This window comes from Synchiropus splendidus, chromosome 1, assembly GCF_027744825.2.
Source record: "Synchiropus splendidus isolate RoL2022-P1 chromosome 1, RoL_Sspl_1.0, whole genome shotgun sequence".
NCBI lineage: Eukaryota > Metazoa > Chordata > Actinopteri > Syngnathiformes > Callionymidae > Synchiropus > Synchiropus splendidus.
Window position 1 is genome coordinate 5,642,380 of NC_071334.1, and position 15,057 is coordinate 5,657,436.

The 15,057-nt window shown below is 47.8% G+C and overlaps 1 protein-coding gene across 1 annotated transcript in view; it reads left to right on the top strand.

The window, feature by feature from the left end:
* Positions 1-4,081: 4,081 nt before the first annotated feature.
* The window catches only part of minar1 (membrane integral NOTCH2 associated receptor 1), a 26,068-nt gene continuing 15,092 nt past the window's right edge, over positions 4,082-15,057 (top strand). Inside the window, exons 1-3 of the mRNA XM_053853861.1 lie at positions 4,082-4,355; positions 6,914-7,844; positions 9,812-11,275. Of these exons, the coding sequence (XP_053709836.1) occupies positions 6,975-7,844; positions 9,812-11,275 (2,334 nt within the window). The 5' untranslated portion in view covers positions 4,082-4,355; positions 6,914-6,974. The remainder of the gene's footprint in view (positions 4,356-6,913; positions 7,845-9,811; positions 11,276-15,057) is intronic.

Genomic DNA, 15,057 nt, shown 5'->3' on the forward strand with positions numbered 1-15,057 from the left:
TTATAAAATAATAATGAATTCAGAGTCTATTTATATGCTAAAATTGTCTTCTATTCCATTTAGTTGTATTCAGTATTCAAACATATATGGCTCTCAGTCACAATATGCAATTTTTCTCCTTCGAAAAGGTTCCTGACTTCTGGTGTAGAGACAGTAGTGAGAAGAGTCATAGTTGAAGATGCTCATCTGAAGTGACTCGCTCATGTAGTGACGTGAGGAGACCAAGTTAGGGAGGCCAGATGGTTTGGCCTCTGAGAGAGAAGAACATGGGAACACGTTGGTCAAAGGCAGTTGGATGAGGATATATTATATTCAGGGAGAGAGATCATGAGACGGGTTAAATTTTCTGGAGCCTCTAACAATTGGAAGATGTGTTTCTCTGTGGAGAGAGAGATGCAGCTCCAGCTGCGCCGCTTCTTCTTCACTCCTGCGTGTTGTGTGAGCAAGTTCTGGAACACTGCTGCCATCTGGCGGCCGGATGAGAACATTGTTGCCAGTGATAAAGGTGTATGACGTGTATAGCTGGTATTATTACATAAGTAGGGCAATAATATTGGGGTAAAAAAGAAAAAAAAACATATATTATAATGACCTTGTTGTTTGAAGCCCTCATCCTCAAATTGAGGTTTAACTTTGTGGGGTCCAGCAAAAGGGACCCACAGAGGCATAAGGTCCCCACAAGGAGGCGTCTCCCTCCAAACTGGACCTCACCAGGATAGACATGCTTCAACACACACACACGTTTGTGTTGCTTTCCCTGTGGGGACATTGTGAGGTTTCTCATTGCCATAACCCTTTCCCCAGCCTCTCACCCTTGACTTAACCCCCCAAAACACATTGTTAACCATAAACAGGACTCTGAACCAAACTGAAACCCTATTATAATCACATCATTATTTTGAAGTCTTCATCCTCGAATTGAGGTTTGGACCTGTGGGGACCGGCAAACGGTCCCCATGAAGACATGAGGTTCCCACGAGGATCATGTTTTTTTTGAGAGTTGGTCTCCACGAAGCAGTATAAACAAGTCAACACACACACACAGAGGTTTTTCACAACCATTTTTGTGGGGACCTCTCATTGCCATAACCCTTTCCCCAGCCTCTCACCCTAAACCTAACCATCCAACACACATGGCTCACCTGACACCCAGTTATAAAGACCCATATAATGTTATTTTGACATTTTCATCCTCTCATTGAGACTTAACCTTGTGGGGTCCAGCTAACTGTCCCCACAAAGGCATACGGCCCTTACAAGGACAGTGTTTTGTCAAGAATTGGTCAGCACAAAGTGGGATAAACAAGCCCACTGACGGACACACACAAACAGCCCTGTTTTAAATGTGGACTCAACTAAACAAAACATACCCATGTGATTTCACGCATGTGTCGAATCAGCGCCCAGCGGCTCATGTGTCGCTTTTAAATGCACTTAGTTGCCTTTCGCAGCCTCTGCGGGGATAAATAAAGTGATTTGGATTTCATTTGTCAGAATTAACAGATAAACACCCAGAAAGAGTGAGAGGGAGGGGCGGGCGGTGTCACGGGAAGTGGAAGGTTGCAGCCACGTCCATGATGTTCTTCACTCTCAGACTTTACATCCCCTGCTTGACATACTTTCCTGAGATTGTGGTGTAGTTGCAGTCAACGCAGTTTGGGATCTCTCCAGTTAGACGCTGTGTCCTTGTGTTCAGCGCCCAGATCAGGAGCCTGTCTGCTGGGGTTCCTCCCTCTAGCTTCCCTTCACGCGCTGAAGTAGGCGTTTAAATCATGGATAACAGACATGAGGCACCTGTCGTCCAATTGGTGAGCTGACAACCCTGGAGTGGAGGGTGAGATGGACGGTTTGTTGGAGTCTCCCAGAGGAGAGGTTGGTTCAGCACCGGCTGAAATTACTGAGGGAGATAAGTACCTGCTCGGCTGGCGGGCTTTCATCGGTGAGATGTCTTCTCGGACAACATTGTGTGGACATCAGCACGGTTGATGACAATCTGTGCCGCTCTCTTGGACCTTCGAGTTTCCAACACGGTCTGACATGAGATTCTTCCCAAGATGGAGGACTTGAGCCATGTAGACTCAAAAAAAAAAAAAAAAAAAGGATATATATGTATATATATATATATATATATATATATATATATATATATATATATATATAGGGAGAGAGAGAGATTTTTTTTTTTATGACGTAATGAATTCCAGGTTACATCTTTACAAATAGATGAAGTTCCATCATGTACTGGAGTCACTTCATATTTCCAATTATCATTGTTGTATTCATCAATGTATGTTCTGTGAAAGTCAAAATGTCTTTAAGTTAAATAAATAAATGCGAAATAAGAGCAAATGGAATTAGATTGCTCTTAGAAATCATATGTGTGTGTGTGTGTACCACATTAAAGAGCAGCGTTACTCAGACTTGTGCAGGTACGTGGTTGAGCTAACAAGCAAAACGTTCACAGAAACTCTTCTTCAGCCTGACAGAAGAGCGGATGATAGTCTTCACTCACTGCCTCTTTGTTTACAGCCAGCAACCAAGAGTTTTCTGCCTAATGTGCAGAAATGCAGCGATGACCAGCGCGTCAAAGAGAAGCGATGTGCACGAGCATCTTGGCGTGAAAATGCTGGCCGTTCTTCAGAAACTCCAGGGGAGTCCATCTGGCAGGAGCTCTCCAGCCAGACCTTCAATACCTTGACCTCAGGATGCACTTGATTTGTGTACCTCGACGCATATCACTGCAGCGTTTTATAGAGATATATGACGTTCATCTGGAAGAGCAGTCGCTAACTGAATGACGTCCAGGTCCCACAGAGTCGCTTCATATGTACAGTTATCAAATTATGTTCTTGTTTCACATGGTAAAGCTCCTTGTACACCAACAACAACGCAAAAATATGGCAGAAAATAGCTAAAAAATTTGGGCGAATATGGACGCCCGGCAGTCAGGCATGGCCATACAAGTTTGCACACACTTTCGACGTCTCTATCCTTGTGGGGACATAACCCTTTCCCCAGCCTCTCACCCTAAACCTAAGCATCAAAAAAACATGGCTCACCTTAGCCAGGACTTAAACCCCATTATAATGACCCCGTTATTTTGAGGTTTTAATCCTCAAACTGAGGCTAGGAATGGTGGGGTCTGGCCAAAAGGTCCCCACAAATTAGAGTAATAGCATGATGGACTTTACGGGGTATAAGCTGGAGATTGTTGTTTCATGTGCAGGACCACACACCAATAAATATAAAGAAAGAAACCGAAGCCAAGGAGACAGCTACTCACTGCAGAACCACTGGGTGGAGTTGCCTCCAGGTTCAGCACCACCCAGCTGCATATGACACCCAGAGTGGTTTAGAAGTTTAGAAAGTTGGCAGGGCGTCTCCCAAGCCAGGATCAAAACGGCTCTATACGTGGCGATAAGTCTGAAAAACAAGATAGTATCTCCACATGAACTGACTGTAGTTCTGGCCCTGGAAGTGTATTAATGGCCGCGACTGAACCGAGCGTGACCAAGGGTTTTAACCTGTTGGACCTGGTGGTTCAGCCGCGAGGAGCCTCTCGAAACGTCGGGACAGTGACTCCATCTTCTCGACTTCAACATATCAGATGGTTCCACTTCAATTCAAGTGTTGTCCCTTAACTTGAATAAGCGCCGTAACACATTTTAAAATGAACTTTAATACGTTCTTCTTCCCATCATCAGGTTGACTTTAAGTCTCATTTAAGGCTTGTTCAACGGAGGGATTCATGGAAATGTCTTGAGTGTAAGTTGACTGCATGTTGTTGGGACCTTACCAACTTCAATTCTTCAAGGCTCATGGTGCACCGGTGAGTGCATGACCCGGTGAGGTCACCAAGTCGGTCGCCAGCCTTACATAACGCCTCAGATGAACGCGTCAGTGGCGCGGACTGCGGTCCTTCACCAGGACGCAGACGCGCCTGACTGGAGCAAAAGAGGCGACAGACACGCAACTGATGCGGGGGAGAAGGCTTTTATTTTGAAGGAGAAGAGAGGATGCCGTCATCTCGCGCTGACGCTCATCTGTTTTCAGCGCCACATGCACGCGCTGATCGCGGACCGACACCGCCGAGACGTGGGGAACAATGGCTGCGAGGTGCCGAGCCACAGTCCGGTCTGGATCCGAGTGCCAGCGCCCGGCGGGACGGGGCGTTCGCCGTCTACCTGCGCGCGTTGAACCGTGGGACCAGGCGGATTTGATTCCTCTGTAGCGCGGTGTGGACCTGCTCTCCCTGGATGGTTTTTCTTCTCCCGTCCATCAGTCGCAGTTGGGATGATCCCGGAGCAGTGAGCTGCACCAGCTGATCGGATGATCCTGAGCACCAACAACTCGGGGTGAGTGTCGGAATCTGGAGCGTCCGACGAGACGCTGACACCGAGGTCGGTGTCCTGGGGCGAGATCCAATCAAACCATTAAATACCGGGACAGTTCCAGCGGGATCTGTGACAGGGCGAGTTCGGATCAACTGAGATGTAATTGGTTGTAACGCGCCCCTCTGCTGCCTCCCATCCGCGGCTGTTAGTTCAGCTTCCAAGGTGCAGAAAATGCATGTGTAGAATCCAGAGCAGCTGGGCTTCAAATAGGTCGAAATGAAGACAGCAGTGCAGCAGGGAAACAAACCCAACGCTGACGGTGTCACCTGGTTACCTGCGTAAAACTACAGCTTTGGTGAAGTGCTCCTGGTCGGCAGTGGTCAGTACCTAAACTCAGCCGTCTACCATCAGAAAGCAAGTATGATAGCAATGCAGACCACCCAGTTTGGGGTCTCGGTCTCAGCATGCTGGACCTGATCATAAAGGGAGACAGTGAAATGAGGAGAGTAAATGGGAAATGTCCATCCATCCATCCAGCGTCACCCGCTTATCCGTTGCCGGGTCGCGGGGGCAGCAGCTTCAGGAGATCACGGCAAACGCCCTTCTGCCAGCGACATCCAGCAGCTCCAACTGGGGGATCCCGAGACGCTCCCAGGCCACCGTAGAGATCTCTCCACCTGGTCCTGGGTCGACCTCTGGGTCTCCTCCCAGCTGGACGTGTCTGGAACACCTCCAAAGGGAGGCAACCAGAGGGCATCCTGATCCTCAGCTGACTCCTCTCAATGTGGAAATGTCTTGATGTTAACATAAAGTTACATTTGAGCTTGAGTTACATATCAGTCTGTAGCAGGTTTGCATGAAATGACCTGGTGGGACAGATTTGGGCCGTGAGTCTGACACATGCTGTGCTCTACTAAATGATGAGAGTGAGGAATGTAGATTCTCTGGGATGAGATTGGACTATGATAGTTATGAGATGATGTAATACAGTGTAGGAAACAGGTCCATATCTGGGGTAAACCAGGGGCTGTTAACTAGTAGATGAGGCATCATGAAACAGTATCGCCGGGTTGATAGATGGCGCTCTTGGTTTACAAATGATGCGAGGTTTCATTGAATGAGTTGTTCAGGTCCAAACATTTCACAGCATCTGAAAATCAGAACACTGTTTCACGAAGCCCCATCTATCTTTCAATACTGTTTCATGAAACCTCAACTACTCAACCCTTCTGAATTTCTCAAACTTTGTCAAACTCGATGGGCAATACTTCCAATCATGGAGTTGAAAGAAAGAGTCGAAGAACTGACCGACACATTACTGCCACCTAGTTGTGAGAAGCTATATGGCAACCCTTGAGGCCAAGAGGTATGAAGCTGAAATATACATTTAGGAGCGTTTGTAGCCTAAACTTCTTCCTTCTCCCTGAAAAAGTAGTACACATGCCTGGCCAGTGTGTGGTGTTACAATGTTCTCACGACAGATAAGGAAGACTGCCAGGTGTGTGCACATCAAGATGCTTGAGTCCACCTGTCGCACCAGCCTCGTGATGGGCAGATGAGGCTTCATGAAACAGTATCGCAGGGTAGAGGAAACAGTGTACTCAGTTTCAGAGGCCACTAGATGGCGCTCTAGGTTTAGAAAAGTTGTGACGTTTCAGTGAATGAGTTGTTCAAGTCCAAACATTTTACAGCAGACAGCGCCACCTGGTGGCCTGTTAAAAGCAGGACACTGTTTCATGACGCCTCAGCAACCCGTCAGTGGGAGAAGATGTGAGATTGGCGGACGACATGTGTTTCAATTTGAGCCATTAGAGCAGCTACGCTGTCACCCACTTGCTCCATCCACACCGGGAGAAGGGTAAGCCCCAAGTTTGATTGTGGTTAGAGAAAATAAATATTCTGCGTATTAAATCTGAGTGGCTTCTCTGTTGAGCGTGTGCTTCTCAACTGCTGCGCTACAGTCTGTGTTCACATTGGTCATTTGCTGCTCATTGGAACGAGGATGTAGCTCTGATGCTTGGCAAAGTGCGGCCCGGGGGCCAAATGTGGCCCTTTGACTGTATTTACGTGGCCCTCCTGGAGTCAGAGTAAAACTATAAAACTGACGTTGTTGTCTCTGACATTTTTGTCTTGTGCATTGTTCTTTTTATGCTTTATTTTAGGAGTATTTCTTGTCCCTCAATTCGCCAAAATTGAAAATAGATTTCGAAATCTATGAGACACATCGAGAATCTTTGGTTTAAATTAAATAAAACACATTTTCTGTGCATTTTCAAAGTTTAATTTCCTAGTCACACATGATGTCGTTTTATTTTCAATTTTTTCTCCACGATCACATGATATAATCAGGCCCCTGAAGATATGTAACTGCCCACCTCTGATGTAGCTGAACGTTCCCACAGCCGGTGCCCAACAAGCTCTACATTGTGTTTGGATGAATGACGGTGGAGAGACGGAGCCGTGACATCACGTTTAAATAAAAAAAAGTTGTGCTTCTGCTACCTCAAATACATATTGAGAGCTAGAATTCATGGTGTGAGGTGACGCCAAAGTAAGTTCCCCTTTTCTTGTGGTTGCAGGTCTAGATCTTCTGCGGTGGCCAGACCTTCTTAGCAGGCTCCTTCCCTCCAGACACTCACCATGGATCTGCTCCCAGAATACTCCATGTTCCTGACGCGGATCCTTGAGGAACTGGACAACAAGCACAACAGCATGTCCTACCAGGACCTGTGCAAGTCCCTGTGCACTCGCTTCGACCTGGTGCACCTGGCCAAGCTGCGCAGTCTGCTCTTCCACACCGCCTGCCTGGACCCCGCCTTCCCCGCCACGCTCTTCAAGGACAAAATGCGCTCCTCCATGGAAGACCCACAGTCCAAGAAGCTCATGGTAGCTGCGGACATTGTCACCATGTTTAACCTGATCCAAATGAACGGGGGCATGGCCAAAGACAAACTTCCTGTTGGGCACAGACCCAAGTTCCACAAGAACCAGTCTGTAGATCTGGGTCAGAGTGAGAAGTACAAGGATTGTGAGAGGGTTAGCTACGAGCACATGGACAGCCCCGCTGACGGGCACTATCACCACCATCATCACCACCACCCTCCTCCTCCTCATCACCACCATCACCACCACCACCACCTCCGCCCGCAGCAGCACCTGGCGCCCCCCAACACTCCCCCCTGCCCCAAGTCGCCCGAGTGCAACAAGAGCCAGCAGTTCCTTCCCACGTCAGACGCCAACTTCCTGCTGGGCGTCAGCAAGGATCTGAAGTGTCGAGCCGCCTCTCTGGATAAGCTGCACCACCTCCCCCAGTGTTCCAGCAGCAGCACGCCACCTTCTCCGCCCGGGGAGATGCAGAGCACCTACTTCCCGATGGAGGTGGAGAGCGACTGCCCCACCGATCAGGAGTCGCTGCAGCATCACGCGGAGGCCTTCACTGTCCACTCCTGTGTCCAGAAGAGAAACATCTTCAAGCAGGGCTTCCACAACCTGGTGGCCATCTCCCCTCAGGTTTGTGCTCACCACCAACTTTAAAAACCCTCCTGATATTTATAGTGCTTTAGATCTTTGTGATCGATCAAACTCATTTGCAATGTTCCCGGAGTCCGAGGAGAGATCTTCAGCACCAACCCAGGTGCCACTGCAAAACTGTGCTGAGACACCATTGATGTAACCATCTGGCACTTATCACGTCACTTACCAAATTGTGTATCAAATATAGAACACTTCTGTTTTTAGGTTTGACTTTCATGGCGTTGTGTTTTTACAAAGGCAGAGGTGGAGTAGAATTTACAAATTTCAAAAATTCAACTTCAAAGGTAATGAATTCACGAGGGAAGTGTGGGTAAAATGTATTCGTCCGTTTCACTGGTCACATGCTTCCATGCCTTCTTCATGTTGGTATTGCTGTTCACCTATATATCCACCAGGGGGAGCAGCCCAGAGTCAAAAGTTTATGACAACAAGAAAGTCCAAACCCAACATGGCGACTGTGGGAGAGTACTGATCATGTAGCACAAAAGAGGAAACAGAGGCAGCGTTGTAGGAGGTGGTGGTCGGTGAGGCTGTTAAATATATCGCCACTGGAGAGTTTCCGCCATTGTTATGTCTTCTTCATGTCTCAGTAGAGCTATGTATCGGGTAGTAACAGAAACACTGCCCCCCATGGTTTCCGGTGGTACTGCTCCGTTTGGTCTGTATCCATAAGCTTTTGGGAAATGTGCAGAAATACGGTGGAAATGAACGCAGACAGACAGAAGGATCCGTCCGGATCCGGATCCGTACGTAACGTTGAGTATAACTGGGCCGTTCAACTGTCTCAAGGTGTGTTCCGTGTGAACAAAAATTCACTTGGAGATGCAAAATGAACATTGAGGGATGAAATAAAAGGGGAACCACCACGAGACGGATAGAAACATGAATCCACCAATGGCCTGACATACATGAAAACAAAAGGCAAGTGGGTGTCTCCAGACAGCAGAGATGATCTGCTGCGTGTCCTCAAAAGGACTCAGCCAGTCGGTGACCAGGTAGATTAAATGCAGCTGCTGAGGCAAGTGGTATCCAGCTGCAGCAATACACTGCTCTTGGAGAGCAGCACTCTCCCTGCCTGGGTTTGACTGAGTCGCTTCTCTTTTCTCCTACAGCAGCACACAGTAGGCAAATACTGCAGTTAAATGTACTCTACATATAAGTATTTTAAGATAGTTGGCCCTCGAACCCGGCATTTATTCAAGACTTTGACCTGATTTTCTTTCTTATGGATTTTTTTTCTCGACTCATCTGTGATAGTTACCAACTATGGAGAAGTTCTTGACAAGAAAAAATGATAAAGAAAGTGATGCCTGCCCCCAACAGTGAACACTGTTCCTGAAAGCACCTGTTGAAGTAGTTTTGAAAATTAATTAGAACATGTTTGACTCACCATCCGTCTTATAACACTTGAAAATGAGTCACTTTAATCCCAAGATTTAAGATGAATGTGATGAAAATTGCAGTGGCTGAGAAGTGCAAAACAAATTAATAAACTCTGGAAACAAATTTGCAAATAACGAAACACATTTACATCTGAAACACATTTACAAACTGTTTGTTGTAAGTTTATAAGTGTCTTTCCAAGTTTGTAAGTGTGTTTTCAGAGTTTGTTTTTAACATCTTTCTGTATTTATGGGACTCCCAAAATACTTGCGATTGCTGCAAGTGGAACATTCCAGCTACCACTTCGGTATCACGTCCGTCCCCTTCCTCTTCGTACGATTCTTCGTAAAATCTACATACACTGGAAACACATTTACAAACTTGGAAAGACACTTACAAACTCAGGAAGAAATGTGTTTGCTAAAGAAGGTTTGCATATTTGTTCCAAAAGTTAGTAAATGTGTCTTGCACTTCTCAGCCACTGTAGAAAATGTCTCACCCAGTTCCTCCGCTTCATGATTTATGAACTGATCCACTTCCTCTGTGGGTCACTGTTACAGGTCATCACCACCACTGAGAGCAAGCAGGCCAGCAAGGCAGCCGATCGCTACCACCGGAGGGAGCTGCACAAGCCCACCACATTCTTCAACCACAGCTTTGAACTGCCTTACAGCAACCCCTACCACGAGGCCACCTTCAACCCTCCCCTTCAGGAGCAGCGGCGGGTGAAGCACGAGAGTCTGGACGACCTGCAGGCCTCCACGTACTTTGGTCCCACGACGGTCTCCGAGTGTGTGAGCAGCAGGAACTACAGTCAGAGGCCGGCGAGGCAGCCGTGGCCGGTGAAGAGCCTCAGTCTGAACACGGAGGAGGTGACCCCAGACTTCGAGAGGTCGTATCAGAGCAACAAGCCGCACAAGGAGAACTTCCACCGCAACCTGAGCGTCAATGATGGCGAGCCGCATTTCCAGAGCCCAAACAAGAACGCGGTGTCTTACCCCTCTGGATTTGTAAAGAAAGCAAACGGGGTGAAAACCAAGGACGTAGCGCTGATGGCGAGTGGACCTGGAGCTCAGGACAAGAAGGAGGTGTTGAGACGCTTCAGAGACAGGAGCATGAACAGCTCGTCTTTCCAGGGCGTGGACAGCTCATCGAGCATTGGGACTCAGACCGAGCAGGCGGAGAAGAGGAAGGGGAAAGGTAAGGAATACCCTCCCAAATACGGCGAGAAAGAGCGGGCATTCAAGCAGTCTGATGAGGAACCAGAGGCTGTCAGTGACGACATCAGCGACATATTTCGATTCCTGGACGACATGAGTGTCTGTGACTCTCTCAACATCGTCCAGTCCTCGCTCTACAACAGCAACGGGTCTCTCTCTCAGGTAACGCTGAAGTCAGAAGGGGACAGTTCTCCGGAACGCAACACGGTGAAACTTGCCAAGTCCAAGCTGGACCGCCTTTTCAACTCCCTGGAAAACACCGACGACGAACTGAAGTCCAGCGTGTGCAAGCTGGTCATGAGGATCGGTGAGATTGAGAAGAAGCTGGAGTCTCTGTCGGGCGTCCGCAGTGAGATCTCCCAAGTGCTGTCCAAGCTCAACAAGCTGGATGAAAAGATTCAGGAGCCGGAGGGAAACGGGAGGCATGCGGAGGCGGTAGCTGCCTCCGGGTCCAACCCCACGGCGGACAAGCTGCTCCCCGGCTCGGACACCAACCTCTTACCGCATGTTTTCCAGTGCCACACCATTGGGCACAACGTCAAGCGAGACAGCAGCGTGGCGGGGGACTGGTGCTGCCCAGAGGGAAGTGGCGCCGACATGAAGGCATTGAAAAAGAGCGTGTTCCTCAGGAGATCGTCCCGCTCACTGAACGAGGAGAACTGCGGCTCAGAGTCAAAAGTGGGCAGCCTCAGTGAATTCTCTCGGGACTGGAGGACAGTGTCCTACTCTTGCCACCCTGGGGAGGAAGGGAAGGACAAGGATGGAGAGAGGGAGAGCAAAGACAGACACCGGAAAGTCAAGGAGGTATTGACATGACCTTTTTCTTTTCATGTGTTTTGACACAGGGGCAGTGAAACACTAGTGGTGGGTCGATGAGGCTTCATGAAACGGTGTCCTGATTTTCAGAGGCCGCAGGATGGTGCTGTCTGCTTTAAAATGTTTGAAACGAGTGAAACCTCTCATCATTTCTAAACCAAGAGCGCCATCTAGTGGCCTCTGAAACTGAGGACACTGTTTCATTAACCCTGCGACACTGTTTCACGATACCTCATCTGCCCATCACTTGTCGAAGCTTCCTTGAAACACTGCCCTCATTTTCTGAGCTCAGTTGGCCGCGCTGTAGAGCGCCATCTAGTGACCCCTGTTGGATGAGGGTAGCCCAGACCCACAAGTCTGAAATCCTCACCACAGCACCATCATCATTCATCCTCCAATGTCACACCAGTGATGCGAAGAAGAGCTCAGTAGGCCCCACCCCTCACGTGCTTCTCAGCTGGAAGTCAACCTGTGTAAATGTCAGGGTGGGTTTAAAGGTGTTGAGCCTCCATGACCTTTCTTCCAGCAGCTAAATGGAGTGGATGCTAATTGACACATTTCCCATTCTCTTTGAACAACAACCCTCTGCTGCATGACATGGTTAGTCTGTGAGGACCAAGTAATGAAGCTCACTTAAAACGTAATATGTGTCTGCACTCACCTCAGGCCATGCCTCACTCCATCCTTATATATATATATATGTGTGTGTGTGTGTGAGTGTGTCATGAATCTTTAACAAGCGTGTAGCTGAGGCACGTGAAGCTGAAGTCACACCACTCTGCCTCAGGTTTCTGGGAAAGTTATTGATATTTAGATCCCAGAGCGACACTCATGTTACTATATACCACCACAAGTCTTGAACACGGGTTCGAAGCTCCATTCAGGGTCACTAATGAGTTGAATGCAGTCATTAGCTAAGAATGTTTATGTGATTTATTTACATGGATGAAGGATCCAGTGTAAGGCTTGATGCAGGAGGCCAGATGGGAAATAAAAGCAGGTGTCCGTTCTTCAGCTCTGGCTGATGCATTTCTTTAATAATCCTGCAACACCGAGTAGCTCCTATAGTCCCCTACTGAAGGCAGGTCACTCGCCGTCAACACGACATGCAAGACTTTTTATAGAATGTCTGGATTTTTCCAGGCTAAAGAGCCTCATGCTGCCAAAATATTGAGCCTCCTCACATCAAACCCATGACATCACAGGCGTTTTATTGACCTTAAAGCGCTCAAAATGCGCTGTTTTCGCCCACGTGTCTGCAGCTCCGCCCACAGGGCCGATCTCCTGGAGGAGCGGAGACGAGAAGCAGCAGCTGAGACCGGCTGTGGTGTCGGAACTTGGGACACATTTTGAGCACTTTAATGTCAATAAAAGATGTGAAGAGTTGATGATTCCAGTTCAGAACATTGGCCAGTTGGTTTCATGAGTCAGTCTCCATGCTGGAGCCCGTTTTCCAAACTAGTTTAGAAGTGATCCTCATGCATGTTTAAGCCTTTCTACGGTGCAGACAGCACCGCTGCACCTGCGGCTTATAGAGCACTGCGGCTCATATAGGAACAAGGTCTGTTTTCCTTCTTAAGTTTAGTGGGCGGGGCTAATATTCTGATGCGCTCTATAGTCCGGGATTTATGGTAGGTTTGAAAAATGAGTTCAACATTTTGTCTTATTTTTGTTTATTTAACTGAGGTGTAAAGACCAGAATATTAAAATGTTCTGAGGACTCTGAATGTGTGGTTTAGAAAAGGAAAGTTAAATTGGACCGGTTGCTCATGCTGTTCAGGAACTATATTTCACAGTGGATTCACTGACATTTGGTTCAAACTTCTGGCAGCAGAACATCAACGTGAGTCAAAAAGTGTTTTTTTTTTCTTTTCACAGTTATGAAAGTGTGTGACTCACTGCTAGTGTAGCTGTTCAACAATGCTGGAGGATAGTTGATCTCACCGACTGAGGCTTGTGCTCTTCACTCGCTCGTACAGTCAACTGTCAATTCCACTCTCTGAACTAAAGTGACCCCATGGAGAAGTCCAACATTTCTGAACCATGGGAGAGTTTCAGTCTCTCAGTCAAGCCATTCATCCCTGAGAGGCAGAGCAGAGACTGACAGTCTATTCAGATTGTTGTCAGTGAGACTTCTTTGTTTGTTCTTAGGTCCAAGTCGAGCGCTGAACGTCATTCCCCTCACTGATGCCTCTTTTCCACTGTCTCACTTTGGTTCGATTCTTTGAGTCGAGTCGTGCCGAAGAGACTATTGACTCCCTCCCGTTTACACAGAGGCCCATTTATGCTCATCTGTATGTGTTTGCTCATGCAAACATGCACCAATATCAATTCTGCTGCTGTCGCCAGAGCAAGTTCTATTGCGTCTGCTGCCTGCCATTCCTCCGTTTGGCTCAGTTTATATGCAAACTTGCAACCACAGTTTTCAAAGATCTGCAACCAGTTGTTTCTGAAAAGCATTTGTTTCCACTGGTGAATTCTCAGCGTAGACATAAAGGAATATTTATATTTATAGTTTCTTCAGTTGTGTGATGCATTACAGGTAACATCCAACTTACGACCCGGATCGCTTGACCGGTCCCAACCAACCGGTCGTATCAGATTGGACGTAAATATCCGACGCGAGGGTTATAGGTGCTACTGTAGTGGTCGATAGCTGTGTGAGAGTGAGATGATGGGATACTGTGCTGCTGTAACTGTGGTACGTGTTGCTGGGCTGCATCTGCTGGCTGTGGTCGAAAGTACAAGTGTACGTAAGTCAAGCAGGTCCTAAGTCGGATGTTACTTGTACTTGTTTTCTAGATGTGTTTTTTGTAGCCATATCGACAGGCTTTTAGCTAGGAGGGCATCTGAGCATCTGCAAAACAAAAAAAAACAAAAAAATGGACGCCCGATTCTCGACCGTAGCCTGGCCGCCATATACCGGCGTAATCTGGCGGCCAAGCTACGTTCCGTTTTTTCATGTTTTGCAGACGTCTTGACGCAGCTCACTGCCTGCATATCGACGTTCTCATCTGTACAGCCCAAAAAATATTCATACTCAACAGCAAATACTGAAAACTCTCTGACCAATGCAGTCACGTGGTGCGAGCGGCTCAGTCCTACACTACATCTCAACCAAAATGAGTCTGATAGGAAAGTAATCCGATTCACTCCCACTTCTTGCTGTATATAAGGAGGCAGACTTGGTTTGAGTCGGGACCAGTCTGGCGTCAGGAGGGTCTCCTGCAGGACCTGTCTGTGTTCACGAGTGCAACCATGCTGACAAGCTGAAGGACTTGGCACTTTAGCGCCACACGCAGGGCATTACATATGGACCAGTTGGTGAATAGAAATGAATGATCTCCGTCGCTCATGCTTACAGCTTTGTGTAATAAACTTGGTGACATTAGCGCTGGAGTCTTATGAAGAAGCGGCAGCCTCTCCACCTGTGGTCACCATCAGCCCAACAACACTGCAGACGCCCCCCAAAAACGTGCTGTTTACTCCAATGTGGGTGGAAGCGTTGGCTGCCGAGGAACATTCCAGCATTGATCATGGAATTGCTGGGCTGCACCAGTAAAAAGAAGAAAACTGTGGAGAAACAATGTGAACTGTAGAGCCAGTGCCTCGCTCCCTGCACTTCAGTGTTTCGTACAGCGACCGGCAGCCGCTGTAGAGTTGGAGGGCTTGAAAAACGTAGCAGTCCAACCCCCCTTTCATCAGATGAGATGCTCCCCCGAAGCCACGCCTCCAGAGATTGATAACTTTTTTGTCTCATTTCAGTGAGA